General features: G+C 44.2%; 1 protein-coding gene across 18 annotated transcripts in view; it reads right to left on the bottom strand.

Moving 5' to 3' along the window:
- CDH12 (cadherin 12) overlaps positions 1-21,476 on the bottom strand; it is a 987,186-nt gene that overhangs the window by 20,432 nt on the left and 945,278 nt on the right. For all 18 annotated transcript variants that reach the window (XM_053248987.1, XM_053248989.1, XM_053248990.1 and 15 more), the window contains one exon: positions 8,483-8,619. In XM_053248987.1, coding sequence (XP_053104962.1) covers positions 8,483-8,619 — 137 coding nt within the window. The remainder of the gene's footprint in view (positions 1-8,482; positions 8,620-21,476) is intronic.

Genomic DNA, 21,476 nt, shown 5'->3' on the forward strand with positions numbered 1-21,476 from the left:
GAATATATTAGCTATGGAAAACAGATTTAATTGACCAGTTATGACAGCCTGACACAGTATCCACAAAAGAGAGGCATGCAGCATATGTAATGGAGGTATACAGACAACGAGATCATTCAAAAAATAAAAAACTACCCCAAGTTTACCCAAAGGAAAAAGCAATCCAAGTTTTCCTCCTACCTTGCTTCCACATAATCACTTCAACCCAGGTTTTCCTCCTGCCTTGCTTCCACACAACCAAATATTAGGAGCACACACAGCACCGAAACCCAAGTACAGTTTTTGATTGTGTGAATGACCTCAACGATTCATAGAAAATCATGAAAAACTGGGGCTCAGGGAAGGCAAGGGAGTCACGATGTTTGTTTGCATATTCAGGCATAGCTAAAGTTTATAATTGGAGGCCTATACTTACGGATAGTTCATAAGAACTGGTTAACACAAGACAGGACTATATGTGTTGAGGTACAGGAGCGAGTTGCAGGGGTGTGTGTGTGTTTCCTTTCTCTTGGAGGGATATCTTGTTAGTTCTGAAATCCATGTGCATACATCCAAGTGTGCATAGATATACCTAACACATGCAATGCACCCACCTCTGCTTTGCAGAAATGGATTGTGCCAACAGCCTGTGTCATACACAATTTTTCACATGCAGAGGAAGGGCATGATCTAAGACTCACTACGATATCCCATCACTTGTTAGGGTCTATGTCCAGGCCTTAGCTCTAAAAAGGAACTTGATGCCCAACAGGAAAACAGACTATGATCTTTACATATCTCTATCTGATCTTGTGATTAGTTTTCATTGTGGTAGCAAACTTGTAGGAACATAGGAAACTGCCATATACTGAGTCAGACCATAGGTCCATCTAGCTCAGTATTGTCTTCACAGACTGGTAGCGGCTTCTCCAAGGTTGCAGGCAGGAATCTTTCTCCACCCTATCTTGGAGAAGCCAGGGAGGGAACTTGAAACCTTCTGCTCTTCCCAGAGCGGCTCCAACCCCTGAGGGGAATCTCTTACGGTGCTCACACTTCTAGTCTCCCATTCATAGGCAACCAGGGTGGACCCTGCTTAGCTAAGGGGATAAGTCATGCTTGCTACCACAAGACCAGCTCTCCTCTGTATCTGGGTTGTACCATTCCAGACTGGACTCTTATTCGTCTGTTCCCCCCCTTTCTTTTGTCTGTTATGATTTAATGTGTGTTTTTATCTCGTATTTCAGTCAACCACAGAGCAATTTTTATGGGGCAGCTAACAAATAAAGTTTATTATTATTTATATATAAGCCTTACGTGGTACATGGCAAGCCCTGCCCTCGCCTCGCCCTCACAGTGTTAAACCAATCAGGGTACTGCAGGAGCATTCATGCTCTCTATTGTTCATAAGAACATAAGAACATAAGAACAGCCCTGCTGGATCAGGTCCAAGGCCCATCTAGTCCAGCATCCTGTTTTGCACAGTGGCCCACCAGATGCCGATGGAAGCCACAGACAGGAGTTGAGGGCGTGCCCTCTCTCCTGCCATTACTCCCCCACAACTGGTACTCAGAGGCACCCTGCCTTTGAGGCTGGATGTGGCCCACAGCCCTCTGACTAGTAGCCATTGATAGACCTCTCCTCCATGAAGTCATCCAAACCCCTCTTAAAGCCATCCAGGTTGTTGGCTGTCACCACATCCTGTGGCAGAGAGTTCCACAAGTGGATCACGCGTTGTGTGAAAAAGTACTTCCATTTGTTGGTCCTAGACCTCCTGGCAATCAATTTCATGGAGTGACCCCTGGTTCTAGTGTTGTGTGAGAGGGAAAAGAATCTCTCTCTCTCCACTTTCTCCACCCCATGCATGATTTTATAGACCTCTATCATGTCTCCCCACAGTCGTCTTTTTTCTAAACTAAAAAGCCCCAGGTGTTGTAGTCTTGCCTCATAAGAAAGGTGCTCTAGGCCCCTGATCATCTTGGTTGCCCTCTTCTGTACCTTCTCCAGTTCAACAATGTCCTTTTTAAGATGTGGTGACCAGAATTGTACGCAGAACTCCAAGTGTGGTCCTACCACAGTTTTGTATTTTGTTCACATGCTCACTCTCAAGAAAATCTACTCCCAGTGGCTGCCATGTTGGAGCCAAGGTGTGGTGATGCTCCAAGGGGCCGGAGGAGGAGGAGCCAGCACCACCACCAGCAGCAACAATCTACTACTGTGCAGATGCTCTGAACTGGTCAAGCTAGTTGTTATTGTTATTACTGGGTCTCATACAGCTGAATATCCTCCATGCAAAAAAAGAAAAGAAAAACAAACCCAAAATATCCTCTACTTAGAAAACTGGCACATCAAGCTAGCTAGAACCTCTCTTCTCAACATCATTTTTTCTTTGTAGAGGGAAATAGACACAACTTGGTCACCTTGCTGAGAACTAAACTAGGTTATGAGAAGAAATATAAAGGATTCTGGATAAAAGAACTCAGTAAAACATGAGCATCACCTACTACAATCCCATTTCTGGGATATTCTTTTAAGACTATAGTAAACTAGAATGTTTTGATAGTTATATAAGAATTATATGAGCAATAAACAACCAGATCTTGCTAATAAAACCTAATTATTTGTTTGTATATGCATTTGTGTGGTTGTTTCCTCATCATTGTCTTTATCAATTTAAATTGTGCAGCATTTACTGCACCCACACCCCAAGGAGACATGAGACACAAGTTTCCTTGGTAAAAAGGGCCACAATTTATTGAAATATAAATTAACTGAAACAGTATATAACTGGGACTGGCGATCCACCCCCACAGTGCAGTTCCTGAATGGCTGGCCATGCAAGTGGGTGCCTTAGCCTAGTTGACACGGGCGAAAACATCTTGGCTCCAGGCAGCCCCATAGCTCTATAGCAGAGGCTGCCCATCTCAGCTAACCTAAGGTCAGGTCTCTGTTGTTGGCGACACCCCCCCACAAGCCGCTTAGCCTTTTGGAAGGATGTTATTCAACACAGTAGAAGGGCTAATTCAGCATCCCCAATCCGCCAAGCCTCAAGGGGGCTGGGGCAAACAAGCCGTGCCATCCATTCGGGCGGCAATTGGCTGGATTCTAACAGCAGAAAGTCAGTTTGATCTTTTGAGACTTGACAGGATCTCGAATCATTCCTAGTTAAGATTATTTGCTCTGAAAAAGCTGCAAGATAAGCATCCCCATTGATTTTAACTGCTGCCCCTTTTCAATGCCACAGATGCTCTTTGGAAAACAACTGTCAAGAATGCCCCAGGGATGAAGCAGACACAGCTGATGCTTTGGACACCTGCTCTTGACCTTCATCTGCTTTTCCATGCAAAGTGGCGAAGTCCAATTTAATTTGTACTTTTAAAGAGTTGACAAGAATCCAGCTGGTGGGGTTTATTTATAACTAGAAATCAGAAGACAATCTTGAAACAACTCCATATTCTGAAATATGTACACAAATTGATGTTGCAGGCCATGAAGGGAAGGAACAGAGAAGCTCATTTACATTCCCAAAAATACTTTGTTTTCATGTAAGAGATGTGGTAGGGTTTTTTTTTTAGTACTGAATAGAGAGAAGAGACTGATTTATACTGACTGGTGTCCCCATGCAAGTGCCTTATGGAAGCATGTGTAGATGCCATTAAAGGCGTGCATTTATTTTGGAACAAATGGAGAAATGAATGAACCGAACAGGAACCATGCAGTTCATTTTTTAATTGGTTCTGATCCAAATGCCTACAATCATGAATGGAGGTCTGAATGAAATGAAAAGTTTGTTTCATTCAGAACTCCATTTGTTTTCATTGAAATAAGGGTCATTTGTCGTGCAACAGCAGGCTTTCTTCTTCTTAAATGTGTGTGTGTATGTGTGTGTTTTAACACTTTATACAGGTGGTAGCATAGTTCCTTTCCCAGTGGCCACCACTTTGCTATTCCTACAATGCATTCTTCCAGGACAATGGGGGGAAATGGCAATTGCCACAAAAACATGACAGTCTCAATTTCTTCCTCAATTCTGCTGTGCCCAAGGTATTGTGGGCAAAACAAAATGGCAATAACTGGGAAAGAAGCTCTGCCATCACATGTTTATAATGTAAATAACTTTTTAAAATGAAGGGGGGGGACATACTACTGCTGCCACACTACAACTAGGACCCTTAACAACAATGAATGCAACAAAAACAAATGCAATTGTAATGAATTAATAACTAAACATAGTGAATGATTCATCTTTTAAAAAAGGAATAGAGCAACAAAACAAAAGAAAATGGTGGGTCAAGCCTACTCTCCCCACAAACCCTATTTTGGCACTTGTGTGAAGTGCCTCAATGTTTGTATGAACTGTTTTCTCCATGTTGGGGGTGGTTATGTGGCTATTATGATTCCTGCTATCATAGTGCTTGAAAAAGCACTGGTATGACCATAGAAATCATAGCAGTTCCATAGGCAAGGTCCAAATGGGGATGCTGATACATATACACTGTGTCCCCAGTGAGTGGTCCTGGATACAAGAATATCAGTGTCTTCCTGATAACCCCAACATTCTGAAGCTCTGCGGGTCAAGATCAAGCCTGCAGCCCTGGGTGGCCGGATCGGCCGCCCACACGACTGCTGGCTCCGTCATGGAGCTAAAGGGGGCTGTGGGGATCAGGGGCCACGTGGCCCCCGGAAGTTCCAGGATGCCCCGAGCAAGCCCAGGAGGCTACTTATGTCACAGCGTGCCGCAGCAACACACAAGCAAAAAGAGGAGGTTAACGGAGTGCTCACTCCGTTAACCTCGTCTTAGGGGAGGGATATTTAGGGTGGTTAGCTAACGGGAGCCGTGCAGCTCCTGTTGAAGCACATAATCCTCCAAAAGTGGACTAGGCTCCCTTAGCCTGCTTTTGGGCAATCGTGAGAATCGCCTCACTCCCTACATAAAATTGTGGGGACCACTGTTAAGGGTTAATTGGACCCATAACTGAACTATGCAAACATGTCTAAGAAGCAATTTATCAACTGAAAATGTGGAGAGTTGAATTCACAAGTAAAGAAACTTTGCAAAAACAGACTTTTCTCAAAACCGCATATGGTAAAATAATGCAGAAAAAATATATCTCTGTTTTCTTTTTCTATCAAATGTAGTGCCTATTCTTACTGCCACAGATTCCTGGGCAGGATAGCACTTACTAGCACTTACATTTATATACCGCTCTTTAGCTGGAAGCTCTCTAAGCGGTTTACAATGATTTAGCATATTGCCTCCCAACATTCTGGGTACTCATTTTACCGACCTCGAAAGGATGGAAGGCTGAGTCAACCTTGAGCCCTTGGTCAGGATCGAACTTGCAACCTTCTGGTTAAAGGGCGGCAGTTTTACCACTGCGCCACCAGCGGCTCAAGGATGGAGTTAACCCAGGATGGAGTTAACCCAGGAATCTGTGGTAATCTGGAGAACCAGGAGGCCTCCCAACCCAAAAGCTCCAATCCTGGGTAGCCCAGATCATCTAACCAGGTTAAAAGTGAGGTAGGAGACAAAGGTGGCCGTCCTACCTTTCTGTTTGAGTCACCTGTAGCACTGGTGCAATTTAAACTGTTCCCAGGCTGCCAGAAGCTATGTTAACTAAAGAGTTCTGTGGAAAGCGGGGTCAGATAGAGCAGAGCTGCTGCAATATTGAGGGCTAGGGATGTGTGAACCGGTTTGAATTCGAACTGGTTCAAATTCAAACTGGGGTGGTTCGAAGGTTCGAATTCGAACCAAACTAGCCATCAGGTTCAAGCTGCAGGTTTGAATACAAACCAAACGGGGTGGTTTGATTCGAACCAGTTTGAACCAGTTTGAACTGGTTCAAACCTCTAAAAGTGGATGGTATGGTAGCTGGCACCCATGGCTACCTACCACCCAAACCACAAATCAATCGGACACTCATACAATTTTTTATGAATTTTTGAAATTTATTTTTATTTTTCCCTCATAGGGTATAATGGGACTCGAACCAGACCATTATTCTCTATTGTGTAGCACCCATGGGTGCCAATAACCACCCAAACCCCAAAGCAATCGGATACTCCTACGATTTTTAATGAATATTTGAAATATTTTTAATTATTTTTCTCACAGGGTATAATGGGACCCGAACCAGCCCATTATCCCCTATTGTGGCGCACCTAGAGGCAAAAAGGTGGGCTGGGTGGTAGGCACACAGGGTTGCCTACCACCCAGAGGCGTAACTAGGGAAAACGGCGCCCGGGGCAAGCACTGAAATGGTGCCCCCCGCGCCCCCAACATACTACATTATACTTAGGTTTTTCCTCACAAGCGCCCGCTGCCGCCGCCATGCCAGGCCACTGACTGGCTGCCAGGTGCCAGCAAAGCAATGGGGGGGGGGGCGCGGGCAGCGCGGAAGGGACCGCTCGTGGGGGAGGGGGCGCTGACATGCTCCCTTGACTGCTGCAGCGCTGCTGCACTGAGCAGGAAACATTTGTATTAACAAAAAATTTTTAAAAATTAAAAAATTTTTTTTTGTCATGACGGCTCCCCCCATGTGACCAGAAAAGATGGCGCCCAGGGCACGTGCCCCCCCTGCCCACCCTATAGTTACGCCTCTGCTACCACCCACAAAACTCCAAAGCAATTGGACACTCCTCCGATTATTGGTGAATTTTAAAAGTATTTTTGAATTCCTCATAGGGAATAATGAGGATTACAGCAAATGTATAGCTTCACGTTGGGGGGAAAGGGGTGCCCTAGAGAAGCGTGGTGGGTGGTAGTTCCCAAGGTGGGCAAGGAAGCTATCAGAATTATTTGAAAGGAATTGGGCAAAAGGCTGATTTTAAAGTGATTTTTGAAGTTTACGCGTCTTTAAGGTTTTTCTCCATAATGGAGGTGTCAGCAAATGTATAGCTTCACGTCGGGGGCAAATGGGTGGCCTAGAGCAGAGTGTGGTGGGTGGTAGTGCCCAAGGGGGGCAAGGAAGCTACCAGAATTATTTGAAAGGAATTGGGCAAAGGGCTGATTTTTAAGTGATTTTTGAAGTTTATGTGCCTTTAAGGTTAGCAAAGGAGAGTGGATTCATGGTTGGTCATTGAAAATAGAATATGCTACCAAAGAATCTACATTCAGAAAACCTCAGAAACAACAAAACCCAGTACCCCATGGGTTAGCAACCCATGGGTGTGGCTGGCACCCTCTGTGCACTAGACCACCACTCACTCTGTGCTACCTCAGCACCCCACAAGTGGCTTTAAGGTTTTTCTCCATAGGGAAGAATGGAGGTTTCAGCAGCCCCATAACTGCACTTGGAGGGTGCTGGGGTGGCCCAGAGTGAGGGTGCCAACCACCCCCATGGGTTGCTAACCCATTGGATACTGGATGTTGTTTCTGAGGTTTTCTGAGTGTAGATTCTTTGACAGGAGGAACTCCCCACCCACACCAGAACAGGAAGGTCAATAAAATTGCCTCCACACATGCACAGAGGCCATTTGAATGACCATTCCCCTTTACCAGTATGGCTTCAAGAACCAAACCCAGTTTGAATGTGCACAAAACCAGACCAGACACGCTTGGGCTCGAGTCCAATTCAATTCGAGCCAAACCGGGTTTTCCAGTTTTGTGCACACTCCTACTTGATTAACTGTGCTTAAATAAGTCTTGTTGGGATCACAGGATTTAAAAGCGCCAAGTGCCAAATTTTTAACAGATTGTGCCCATCATTTAAAAACTCAGCAAATTACCTGTATTATGGATGACCAAGGCAAAATCTATTATCAGCATATTAAAAAATATTATAAAAGTATCCTGGGCTGGATCATAGTCAATGCACATATTTTGCTTTGCAGAAAAAAAATCCACCCACAATTATGCATTATTGAATGTTTGATAAACAATAAAGCAGGGAAAACATATGTTAATAATAATAATAATAATAATAATAATAATAATTATTATTATTATTATTATTATTATTATTATTATTATTATAGAGGTCCTTGGGAAGGACTTGATGTCTGGATAAAACAAACCAGTCAATAACACCTGTCTGACTGTGTGAATAAATAATAATAAAAATAATAATAGACCATCCACCAAAGTCTTTTGAGCTTAGCAGCAAAATTTCAAGTTATTTAAATATGTTTTCAGTGCTGAGAATAAGAAAAAGGGCACAATACAGCAAAACGGTGCCTTCCTCATGATTCACATAACTTTTGGGTGGTGTGTTGTAAAATCAGGTTGACTTTGCAAGGAGTAATTGCGTGAAACTATGGCTGGCTGCATGAAGCCAATCACTAATTCAAAGTGGGTTGACAAGGGTTGAAATAAACCATTTAAAAAGTCACATGAATGTCTCTTAGATTTAATAAATACCAGGATCATAACACACTCTACCTCTTTGACAAGGGAAAAATAAATCAAGACATATAACAAAAATGGGCCCGAAGTGATGTGATTTACAATGAACAAACAATGAAGCAAATATAATTTAGGAACAGTTCCCTTTTCTGTGATACTTACTAACTTTACTTGCAAGTATTGAAAAATTGTACTGTGCAGTGCTCTCTCGGTCCAGTAATTCATTTGTGGCAATAGTTCCTTCCATTCCATCTATAGTAAAGTAGTTGTCCACATCATTCTTCCAGTCTATGAAGTACCTGCAGATACAGAGGGAGGGTGGGGAGAAAGGCTAGAAAATGAGATGGAAGCTGACAGTGGAAATGAGATGCAAGCTGGCTATTTATCATCCTAGCAGTGGGTGTAGCCTAATGCTTTGTTATTCTACTCTCAAAAGTTATTTCTGCCTGCCTGAATGCCAAGTCAGAAGGCTAAATGGGCAATAATGAAAGCTGGACTTGAGAAAAAGTTAACAGAGCACATGGAACCATATTAAACTGTAATCATTTCCAAGAAGCCTGTGCAAAGTTGTTTCCTGCTAGTGCCATGATACCACCTTCCCTCTCCCCAAATATAATCAGAGTTTAGAACACAATGTAACCAGGTACAGTCACTCCCGGATTCCATTTACAATATGCTTCCACATTTAAATACATCTGATATTGTTCAGCCTGATATACAGATTTAATCCCCTTCTGTAATATTCAGCCTTCCTTCTTTCGAAGTGTATTCTTTTGAATCCAAGTTATTTGGTTCAAATTCCAGACAAAATTTCAGGAAAACTTTATTTGTAAATGAAGGCCAATTTTGAACTTTTTGCTAGAAGGCTATGGATAGCTGTAATTTTTTTACTTCTGATATGAAAGCCATACATTTGCTATTTGGAACAAGTAACATAAACAGGCAGCAGTTGAGTGATAAGACCCCAAGGGGAAAAAAGAGGGGGGTCGCAAAGGTGCTATGAAGATAATTATTAATTTTTTATCCAGCCACAAAAAAATTCTCACCTCACTATGATATTTTCTTAACAGGATTCCTTTGTATAATTAACTTATGGGACCAATTAAGTAGGGGCGTAGTAAGGTTGGAGCGGGCCCTGGGACAAAAGGTGAAGATGTGTCCCTGCCCCGCCCCCATCTTCTTTTTCCGAGAGGCTCAAGGGCAAGAGCAAAGAGCAAGTTCTCACCCAACTACCAACCTCAGGGGCCCAGAGACATTTATCCTCCTTGCTCGATGGAAGCTAGGTTCATGCAGTCAAGACAACACACTGGAAACAGGTGCTGGTTCCTCAGGAAAGTCTTTACTAAGGAACATATTTATATATATGTAGTTATTTATGTAGATGTTGACTATCCTCTTGGGGAAAAAAGAAATTTACACAATAGTAAATAAAAGGTTATTTGACTACTATAAAGCACTCTAGGAGGCGGGTCGCATGACCAGTGAGACCCACTTTTGATGATACTGCGGGGAGAGCGGGCAGTAGCCCTGGGCAGCCGGATTGGCCGCCCACATGATTGCCGGCTCCGTGACAGAGCTGGTGGGGCTGGGGGGAGCCGCGCCATGGCTACTCATGACGAGATAGCCCAGGTTTGCAGAGCGCTCGCTCCGTAAACCCGGGCTAAGAGGAGGGCTACGAAAGCAGGTCACCCGCTCGAGAACCACTGGGCTCGCAGCCGAGCCCGGTGGTTCTTACGATCGGGAAAAATTGGGCTAGGCTTTCCTATCCCAATTTTTCCTGATTGTGAGAATAGCCCCTGTGTCTATCCTCCTTTGCTTTCATCCTCCTCCTTTTTCTGGGAGGGGGATAGAAGTAAACATTTCATGAGTCTCTACCATATAGAGCATTTGCTTAACAAATGCTTCTGTCAGGGTACGTCCTAGGTATATCAAAGTGGGTTGGTTGGTAGGGCATGATGGGTGTTCCCTACCACCCAACCCAAAAGAAATGGGCAAGCAGACAATTAAATTTTCTCACCCCCGTGCGAACCACTGGGTGGAACTCCTTGGTGGAACTGCCAACTGCTTTGGCACTACCAGGGACTCCATGCTGCTGGCCTGGGAAGTGATGGTGAATCATTTAGGAGATGATTCGATTCACAGTCAAATCAGTGAATCACTCCAAATTCGGTGCAAATTGATTCGTGCACAAATAGAATTGCATATCCCTAGTGGATTGCAATGACCACTAGGTCATTGGGTTGACACTTGGTCTAAGATAGGTTATGGCAGCACTGCAACACTAATCTGCTGAGGAGAGGGAAGGAGAAAGATGGACACAAAGAGGATAATGTGGGGACAGAACTGGATAGATAGATAGATAGATAGATAGATAGATAGATAGATAGATAGATAGATAGATAGAAAATAAAAACTACGGTAAGAGAAATAAAAATTGGGCTGTATGTTGCAGGTTGAGGTTGGAGTGTATCCGGAGTATGGACCACCTGAGGACCAGGGCTCTATATTGTGAAACTCTGAAGCAATGCTGCCTTATGCATATGGGTATGGTTGAGTCCCTCTCTATTTCTTCTTCATTCATTGTTTGCTTCTCTTTTCCATCTTCCTGACAGCTTTGCCCCTTACCCAATATACTCCTGACTTCTCAGAAGCTTCAGCTGTTTTTCATTCTATCCAAACAAGAAAAATAAACCGCAGAACTCTCAATTACTTCCCACAAAGCATTTCTCTCTCTCTCTTCTTTAAATGTGGATTTCCTATCTGCTTTCATTTAGCTATAATCTTCTGATCCACATATGTCAAAGACAACAGATTTGAAAGTATTTTTGCCTGATAAAGTGTAATAAATTGCCATGACTGGTGTTACTTCTGCTAATGTGAGCTGTTTTGGACTGTTTTGTTCTCAAGAGTTGTGCTGTCTACTGCATAAAGCATAGATCTCTCTTTTGTTCCTGTCTCCATTGTTTTGCAGATTGCAGATTTGTGTAATAGGCATTGTGATGGATAAAACTGAGCCTGGAAAACATTTCAGAGAAAATGAATTAATTTGCAATGAAACTGTACTGCACAGCCCATTATATTGGCTAAGGCATATGAGATTGCTTATTGTCCTCCCATGTCTTCTTAAAGACCTATTCGCTTCTTCCCTCCTCTGCATTATGCTTTGCGAGTTCCTTCCTTAAAATATTATGAAACTGACACAGGCTATTATTTACTCTGACAAGGCAAACTAGGTTTTAAAGAGCTAACACAGCATAATGGCTGTAAGACACTCTTGGAAGTTGTAATCACATGAAACTCTTTGTAACTAATTTATGTTTTTACTAACTTCTGTTTATTGACTTTTAGTTTCAATTAGAGGATATAAACCGTATGGAACACTGAAGTCTAATACATCAGTAACTAACAACTGCATATATTTTCTTTCCTTCACTTACGCCAATGGATAAACAAACACAATCAGCTTAATAGACTGGCAGTGTGTGTTTTGGACCTGACAGTTGTATTCTTTTTAAAAAATCACAGTATCTCTGCATCAGCACTCATACATATTAAAAAATGAAAGAACTGTATTGTAAAATTGTAGGAATATAATATGAAGCCTACAGGTCATATGAAATCCTCAAGATCCATTTATGTGGTTCAATAATACTTGTTTTAATCCTGAAAAAAATTAGGGTTCATTAACAATATATAATGAGCAAGAGCTTATGGCTGGAGTGATGTTCACATGGAACCGGATGGTGTGAGGCTCATGAAGAAGTACTGTAAACCCCTTCATCAAACCAGTTGCACCACAGCCCTCGCAAGGGCCCAGCAGCCACACAGTCTTGCACAAGCAGAACTTCTGGTATTGGGGGATGGTGAGGGGCACTTGTTTTCTGTTACCTTGGGAAGAGATCATGATGACTTCCTGGGAGGGAATACAAGATCCAGTGGAGAGCACACACACACCCTTGTGGGTTTCTCCCTTTACATGCATGGAAGCTTGGGACAAGGTAACACGGCGTACTCAGGGGCATTCTTACCCACAGACCTTGGGGCCCCGGTCCGTGGCCTCCAAGGTCCAGGGGGGCCTCCAAAGGCCTGGGAGGGGGCTCCTGCTGCCACCTCACCCCACATTCACCCTGCCGTGGCCCCGCGGTGCTGAACCATGGCACTGAAATCTTCAAAAGTTTCTAGCTGCCATGTGCACGGCTGGGGTGGGCGGGGGAGAGGTGAGCTGAGAAGACCTCCCTCACCCCCATGATGGTGGCGGCAGGCAGAGCTGGAGTGGCCACTCGGTCTGACCATTTGGCCCAGTGGCCCTTGAGAACTGAGAGGCGCTCCAGCGTGCCTGTGCCATTGGAATAGAGTGTTGCAAGCCTGTGACATTGGGGCTTTTGACACTCTATTCCAACTGTGCAGGCACGCTGGAGCACCTCGCAGTTCTCAAGGGCCACTGGGCTGAATGGTCATGCCCAGTGGCCGCTCTGGCACCACCCGCCACCACAGGTGGCATCTGTTCAGCTCACTCCCTGTTCAGCTCACCCCCACACCACAGCCACACGCATGGCAGCTAGATTTATTGAAGTTGTCAGTGCCATGGTAAACTTTTTTCTAACTCGTAGCATGGGAGCTAGTGGGGTCCTTCAGATTTGGGCACCAAAATTACCTAGGTGTACCCCTGGGCATATTTTTTGCTGGGCAATGACAAGAGGAGTGCAGAAACCCTGGAGGGTAGGGCAACTGATCTGAGATGTAGCCAGAGAGAAACACGACAGGCATAGAGCTGACGTGTTTCTGGTCTGGTCTGAGCAGTCTTTTCTATGGTTTCAGAAGAGGCCACAGCACAGAACCCAGGTTACAATGGCAGCAGAAATCAGACCACATGCCGCCTTCAAACCTGAGGTTCAAGCAGTGAAACTCACTACAAACTGAAGGTTCAATTGACAGTTTGGGGAGGAAAACTTCAGGTCACTCTTGTAAGAGAACCGTGGTTTCACGAATTCATACACCCACTAAACTGAACCTCAGGCTCATCTGCCTCCAGTTTGGCGGTTATCTGTGAAGGTGGCCAAAATATCCATAAGGATTCCATGACATCAGGTCAGCCAATGACTTGGAGTGTGAGTAAGCAACAACATTTAAAAAGCTGTTAGGGTAGACAAAAGACTTTTAATCTTACAGGCAGAGGGGAACCCTCTTCCTGGTCTGCTGAGGCCGCATCTGCGCTGCATCACCAGACTGAACTCTAACTCTAACCGTTGCTGCTCTAAGGTTAGAGCAGCAACCATTGCAGCAACCATTGGCCACGATCTTCAAGGGGGTGTGCCCAATGTGATCATGCGTTTTTGGCATCGGTCGCCCACCCTCAGCAGGGAAAGGGCATTTAAACGCGTTCCTCACATGGACAAGCATAACTACTGCTCATGCAGTACTGCTCGAGCATAACTACTGATGCCATAACTACTATGCTCGAGCATAACTACATACAGAGAATGCAGAGGAACACCAGTTTCCTGTTACTCCTGGAAGGAATCTTGATGTATTCCTGGCCCTCATGTATATGAGGGTGGGCAAAGGATCCTGGGGTTTGGTCCACTGTGACAAAGGATGCTCTTGGAATGGTAGACCAGGCCAAGCAGTCCAGGAAGCCCCAACACACTCCTGCCCCCGTGTTGGCTTGCTGGCTGTGGGTTAGCCCTTTCATGAGAGAGCCAGTCCACTGGGGAGGACAAAAGGCTTCATGAGCTTTGGGTCTTCATTAGATTATATTCTCATGAGGTGGGCCACCCAACTATAGGGGGCCTCACTGATGAGGGCCCCCTAGTATCTGCTTAACAACAAAACTCATAGTCCACACTTTCCCTTTTCTACTCAACCCTAACAGCCTCCCAAGGAGTCCGAGCCACTCCATGTGTCTGAGAGTTTGAGGTGGGTAGAGTTGCGTAACATCGGAGATGGCTCCTAGTCCCCATTCAAAATTCCCAGGCTGGGGCTGGCATTGTATGTAGATTGGCCACTGCAGGGAATCATGGGTCAGTGGAAGTGCTGTTTTCAACTATCCCTGCCAAGCCAGGTGGCCATGCTGGGCAAAAAACAACAACCACCCATGGCTATGTGTTAAGGGAAGACCAGACTGCAAGAGGAAGTGCTTTTAATCCTAATTTCTACCAGTCAGCGGAATGAGGAAAGGTGTTGTTGGGGTACCCTTCCCCAAGGCTTGCAGGGATCTAGCAACTGGGCTGGGTAGCAACAGCCCTCCAGCCCACATGTGTGCCTCAGTGGTCTGTCACTCTCATGAGAGAGTGGTCCCTTGGGAGGATATCTAAGGTTTTATTGTGACACTTGGCCTGGTGGCGCAATATGAGCCCCTGGTGGCGCAGTGGTAAAACTGCCGCCCTGTAACCAGAAGGTTACAAGTTAGATCAAGGTTGACTCAGCCTTCCATCCTTCCGAGGTCAGTAAAATGAGTACCCAGAATGTTGGGGGCAATATGCTAAATCATTGTAAACCGCTTAGAGAGCTCCGGCTATAGAGCGGTATATAAATGTAAGTGCTATTGCTATTGCTATTGCTGTTGCCCAGTTCATGTAACCAGTACCTAGATGCAACGCATGATTATTATTCTTATGAGGTATGGCTGATATTGCATACTTGCACCATGAGTGAAGGGGCTGGGCCCCTCTTCCCCCACAAAACTGTACAAAAAAAGAGAACAGAACCACTCCAGAATTCCAGGGGGGTGTCTTTTAACCCAAACTTTGCCATGACTCCATGTGCTTGTGAAAACACTTCTGAAGTCCTTGATTGCTACAGACCTCTCCCACTGTGTCTGTCTTGTCCTCCCATGCTTTTTGTGTGGGTCAAAAAAGGGGGACCATAAGTCACAGTGGAAAACAGGCTTTCCCCAATGTGGTTCTTTGCTCTTACATGCCTTGAAGCTTGGGATGTGGTGATGTGGCATACCTGTTGCTGGGCAATGGCTGGAGGAGTGCGGGAACTATGGAAGGTGGGGCAACTGATCAGAGACGCAGCCAGCATGAAGTGACACATTTCTGCACTGTTCTGAGCCACCCTCTCTATCATTCTGGGAGCAGGCAGAACACGGAGTCCAGGTTACAATGGCGGCAGGATTCAGACGACACAATACCGCCTTCAAACCTGAAGTTGCAGCAATGAAACTCACTACAAACCGAAGGTTCAGATTACGGTTTGGAGACAGAAAACTCGGGTTGATTTGGTGCCCAAACTTGTGGTTTAACTCACCCAAATGACTATGAAATTGAAACACTGGCTCGTTCACCTCCGGTTGGTGTTAGGTGTGAAGGCAGCCATTGTGAGGTGCTCAAAAATAAAAATCAAGATTTTACCACTAGTATTTGTCTCAATAAACATGCAGAACATGTCTACTAGCTTGACCCTAAAATACCTGCTACTTGAAAATTAATGTAAGATGTTTATTATAGTGAACTAAATTAAACTTGTCATAAGCCAATTCAGTAAAGCAATAATTAAGAATTTACTTTTTAAAAATCCAACACAAGCTAATGGTTTTCTGTTGGATAGCTTATTATTTTAATCTGGATGACGTATAGTCTCTTAAGCCATGTTTTGTTTATTTTCATAATACAAGCACTGAACACTGAAAAGGAGCCAAGGCGTATTAACTTATATTATTACATAAATCCAGATTATTAAAAAATATTTTCACATGGGTTTGATAGTCAGTTACATGTTATTTTTGCAAACATAATCTTAGTTTGAATTATATTTGCATTGAAGCATATTTATTTTATGAGTACTACTACTACCACCACTACTTTTGTCTTCCAGGCTGGCTATGGGGTGGAGACTGCCTTGGTTAGCCTGATGGATGATCTCCAATTGGCAACTGACAGAGGAAGTGTGACTCTGTTGGTCCTTCTGGACCTCTCGGAGGCTTTCGATACTATCGACCATAGTATCCTTCTGAAGCGTCTGAGGGGGTTGGGAGTTGGAGGCACTGCTTTGCAGTGGTTCCACTCCTACCTCTTGGGCAGATTCCAGATGGTGTCCCTTGGAGACTGCTGTTCTTCAAAGTTCTCTGAACTTTTGTATGGTGTTCCCCAGGGCTCCATATTGTCTCCAATGTTGTTTAATATCTACATGAAACCGCTGGGAGAGATCATCAGGAGATTTGGTGCAGGGTGCTATCAGTATGCTGATGACACTCAGATCTATTTCTCCATGTCAGCATCATCGGGAGAGGGCATAACCTCTCTAAATGTCTGCCTGGAGTCGGTGATGGGCTGGATGAGGGATAACAAACTGAGACTGAATCCAGTTAAGACGGAGGTACTCATTGTGCGGGGTCGGAACTTGAGAGATGATTTTGATCTGCCTGTTCTGGATGGGGTCACACTTCCCCAGAAGGGACAGGTATGCAGTCTAGGGGTGCTTCTGGATCCGAGCCTCTCCCTGGTGTCCCAGGTTCAGGCGGTGGCCAGAAGTGCCTTCTATTAGCTTCGGCTGATACGCCAGCTGCGTCTGTTTCTTGAGGTAAATGACCTCAAAACAGTGGTACATCTTCTGCTAACCTCCAGGCTGCATTACTGTAATGTGCTCTATGCGGGGCTGCCTTTGTACGTAGTCCAGAAACTACAGTTGGTCCAAAATGTGGCAGCCAGGCTGGTCTCTGGGTCATCTCGGAGAGACCATATAACTCCTGTATTGAAGGAGCTACACTGGCTGCCGATATGTTTCCGGGCAATATACAAGGTACTGGTTATAACCTATAAAGCCCTAAATAGTTCGGGCCCTGAGTATTTAAGGGAATGCCTTCTTCAGCATGAAGCCCACTGCCCACTGAGATCTGCTGGAGAGGTCCGTCTGCAGCTGCCACCGGCTTGTCTGGTGGCCACTCAGGGACGGGTCTTCTCCGCTGCTGCCCTGAGGCTTTAGAATGCGCTCCCTAGTGAAATAAGAGCCTCCCCATCTCTGACAGCTTTTAAAAAGTCTTTAAAAACACATCTCTTCACCCAGGCTTTTAATTAATGTTGTTTTAATGGTTTTAATGCTGTTTTAAAATTTTTAAATTGTTGTAATTTCTGTGTTCCCCCCCCTCATTTTTGTCTTAATGAATGTTTTACTTTGTTTTTATTCTGTTGTAAACTGCCCAGAGACATAAGTTTTGGGTAGTTTAAAAATGTTTTAATAAATAAATAAAAATACTACTACTACTACTCTGTCATTATCATTATACGTCGAGTTTTAACAGAAGCAAAACAAGCAGTCCCCCTACCAATTTAAATTTCAGATAAGAAAAGAGAGGAGACTGAAAGGCAAAGGTAACAAGTCAAGACTGCTTTCATTTCAGGAAGAAATGAAGGTGGCACTCCAAAGGAGTTCTGGAAGAGAGCTGGAACTATTGAAGGGAACAAGAGGTTTGGGGGTGTCAGAGGCTGGTCAAGTTGGAAAAGATCATGGGCAGGGTTATGATGGGAGAAATATTATGGCAACCAGACTTAATCCAGTTTGGCTCTCGAACATATGATACTAATTGTTGCTTAAGATATGGCCATTTGGAAGCCAGAGAAGCTGCTATGGTGCTTGTAAATACTGTATTTATCTGAATCCAAGACTAGGTTTTTCCCCAATTTCTGAGATGTTAGAAATAAGAGGTCATTTTAAATTCAGAGTCTTCTTCTATTCTGGTAAATATGGTAGGATATATATAGTATATGTAGATCTATTTAGGCCAGACCTGCTTAACCTAGCTGTTTTTGGACTACAACTCCAATAATTCCCAGCCACGATGGCCAATAGCCAGGGATTATGGGAACTCTAGGCAGATGTCTGCAGGAGGACCAAAGTTGAGCTGTCCTGATCTAGGCACACGCGCACACACACACACACACACACACACACACACACACACACTAGTGATGAATGATCTTGTCTCAGTTCAGTTTGGAAAGGGCTGAGTTTAGGGTCTTCTTAACTCACATGAACTGCACACAGTATTTTTGTGTGCATTGCCATTAACTTATTCTCTTGAAAAGCCCTCTGAATGTGCCCCTACCCCTTTAACTGCTGGCAATGGTGGCACTACCAAGAGAGCCTCTCCTACAGATCTTAACTGGCAGGCAGGTCTATATGGGAGAAGGCGCTCCTTCAGGTATTTGGGGCCCAGGTTGTTCAGGGCTTAATGAGTCAATGTTAAAACCCTGAATCAGGCTTGGTGGAAAATTGGCAACCAGCGTAGCTCCTTTAGGACCAGTGTGATGTGCATCTGGCTAGAAATAAACATCAGCAGTGTTGCTGCTGCACTCTGTACTAGTTGCAGCCTCCAAACCATCCTCAGGGACAGCCCCACATAGAGTGCATTACAATAGTTCAGTATGGAGGTTACCAGAGCATGGATCACTGTCGCCAGGCTCTGTCCAGAAGTTATACTCAAATCAGTGGCCCAAATGGTATGCAACAGTATGAGGGTAGAGGAAGAGTTCTACACTCACAGAGAGCCTGGAGCCTAGCTACATGGGAAATGTTCTGCAGCCCTGCGTGCAGGGAGGGAAGGGTGATAGGGAAGCAATTTTTGCTTCTCTCCCCTCCCTGCAAAACCCCCTTTCACTGCCAGAAATATGCGCTTGAGGGCTTTGTGACTCTCAGGGTCATATTTCTGGCAGCAAAAAGGGCTTTGCAGGGAGGTGAACAAAGTGAAAATCAATTCCCCTTTCCTATCCACACACAGGTCTATCCTTTGAAAGACATCTCACTTAAGCTTAAACTGACTGCATTTTATAAAAATTAAGTTGGAGCTGTTTTTAAAAAACCCAAAATCCAATGCTGAAGTGGATTTGCATCACATAAACACAAACAGATAATCTCTGGGACATAAAGAACTGGTTTATATTGTGAAAAACTAGCTGCACTTCACATGGAATGAGATGGCAGACTGTGGTGGTAGAATGTTGGACTATACCACTTCAGACTGCAAGAGGAGTGCCATATGTTTGCATATTCCACCACGTAAACAATTTCCTATATGTATCAAATTAGTGCACAATGCAGAGGGCTATGCAAAGCCTTTGCTTCAGAAGTGATAGTTTATTATATGAATGAAGGGTTTTTTGTTTGGGGAAGCACCAAAAATGAAAAGAATCAAAACATTCTGTGTAATCAACATATCATTAGAACATAAGAACAGCCCTGCTGTATCAGGCCCAAGGCCCACCCAGTGCAGCATCCTGTTTCACACAGTGGCCCACCAGATGCCTCTGAGAAATCCACAGGCAAGAGCTGAGGGCATGCCCTGCTGTTGCCACCCTGCAACTGGTATTTAGAGGCATTTTGCCTCTGAGGCTGGAGGTGGCCTACAGCCACCAGACTAGTAGCCACTGATAGACCTGTCCTCCAGGAATTTGTCTAATCCCCTTTTAAAGCCATCCAAGCTGGTGGCCGTCACCACATCCCATGGCAAAGAATTCCATAGATTAATTATGTGCTGTGTGAAAAAGAACTTCCTCTTGTCAGTCCTAAATTTTCTGACTTTCAGTTTCATGGGATGACCTCTGGTTCTAGTGTTGTGAGAGGGCAAAAAAATTATCTCTGTCCACTCTCTCCACTCATGCATAATTCTATACACTTCAATCATGTCTCCTCTTCGTTGCCACTTGTCCAAGGTAAAGAGCCCAAGATGCTGTAGCCTTGCATCATAAGGAAGGTGCTCCAGGCCCCTGATCATCTTGATTGCCCTCTTCTGCACCTTTCCCAGTTCTATAATGTCCTTCTTAAGTGATCAGAACTGTATGTAGTAATCAGGTGATCAGAACTGTATGCAGTACTCCAAAAGTGGCCGCACCATAGATTTGTATAAAGGTATTAGAATATCAGCATTTTTATTTTCAGTCCCCTTCCTAATGATACCTAGCATGGAATTTGCCTTTTTCACAACTGCTGCTCACAGAGCAGATACTTTCAATGAGCTATCCACCACAACTCCAAGATCTCTCCCCTGGCCAGTCACTTAGAACTCAGATCCTATCAGTGTATATGTGAAGCTGGGGTTTTTAGCACCAGTATGCCTCACTTTACACTTGCATACATTGAATAGCAGTTGCCATTTTGTCGCCCACACACCCAGTTTGGAGAACTCCTTTTGGAGCTCTTTATGATCTGTTGTGGATTTCACGACCCTAAATAGTTTAGTGTCATTTGCAAATTTGGCCACTTTGCTACTTACGCCAACTATTGGATCATTTATGAATAAGTTAAAGAGCACTAGTTCCTGTACAGATCCCTGGGGGACCCCACTTATTCCTTCCTTCCAGTGTGAAAACTGTCCATTTAGTCCTACCCTCTGTTTCCTGTCTTTCAGACAGTTACAAATCTACGCATGACCCTGTTCCTGTATCCCTTGACTAATACGTTTACTCAAGAACCTTTGCTGGGGAACATTGTCAAAAGTTTTTTGGAAGTCGAAATATACAATGTCAAATGACTACCTTTATCCACATGCCTGTTTACAAAGAACTCCAAAAGGTTAGTAAAGCAGGGCTTGCCCTTGAAGAAGTCATGCTGGTTCTCCTTCAGCAAGGCCTGTTGTTCTATATGTTTAACAATGTTGTCCTTAAGTATGCTTTCCATCAATTTTACCCAGCACAGAAGTTAAGTTAACTGGCTTGTACTTTCCTGGATCCCTTTTTCAAAATTGGAGTCACATTGGCTACTTTCCAGTCCTCTGGTACAGAGCCTGATTGTAGGGACAAGTTACATATTTTTGCTAGGAGAACAGCCATTTCACATCTGAGTTCCTTCAGAACTCTTGGGTGGATGCCATCTGGCCCTGGCAATTTGTTAATTTTTAGTTTTTCAAGACGGTTTAGAACATCCTCTCTCATAACTTCAAACTGGCCCAGTTTTTCAGCCTCCAAGTCTGAGAAACTCATTTCTGGAGTGGGTATATGTACAGTATCCTCCACTGTGAAGACAGATGCAAATAACTCATTCAGCCTCTCAGCAACCTCCTTATCCGCCTTAATAATCCCGTTCATACCTTCATCACCTAAAGGTCCAACCACCTCCCTGACAGATTTTCTGTTTCTGATATATTTAAATAGGTTTTTGTTATTCCCCTTGACACTTCTAGCTATATGGTTCTCAAATTCTCTTTTTACATCCCTTATCTACT

Source organism: Hemicordylus capensis, chromosome 4, assembly GCF_027244095.1.
Source record: "Hemicordylus capensis ecotype Gifberg chromosome 4, rHemCap1.1.pri, whole genome shotgun sequence".
In the NCBI taxonomy this organism is placed as follows: domain Eukaryota; kingdom Metazoa; phylum Chordata; class Lepidosauria; order Squamata; family Cordylidae; genus Hemicordylus; species Hemicordylus capensis.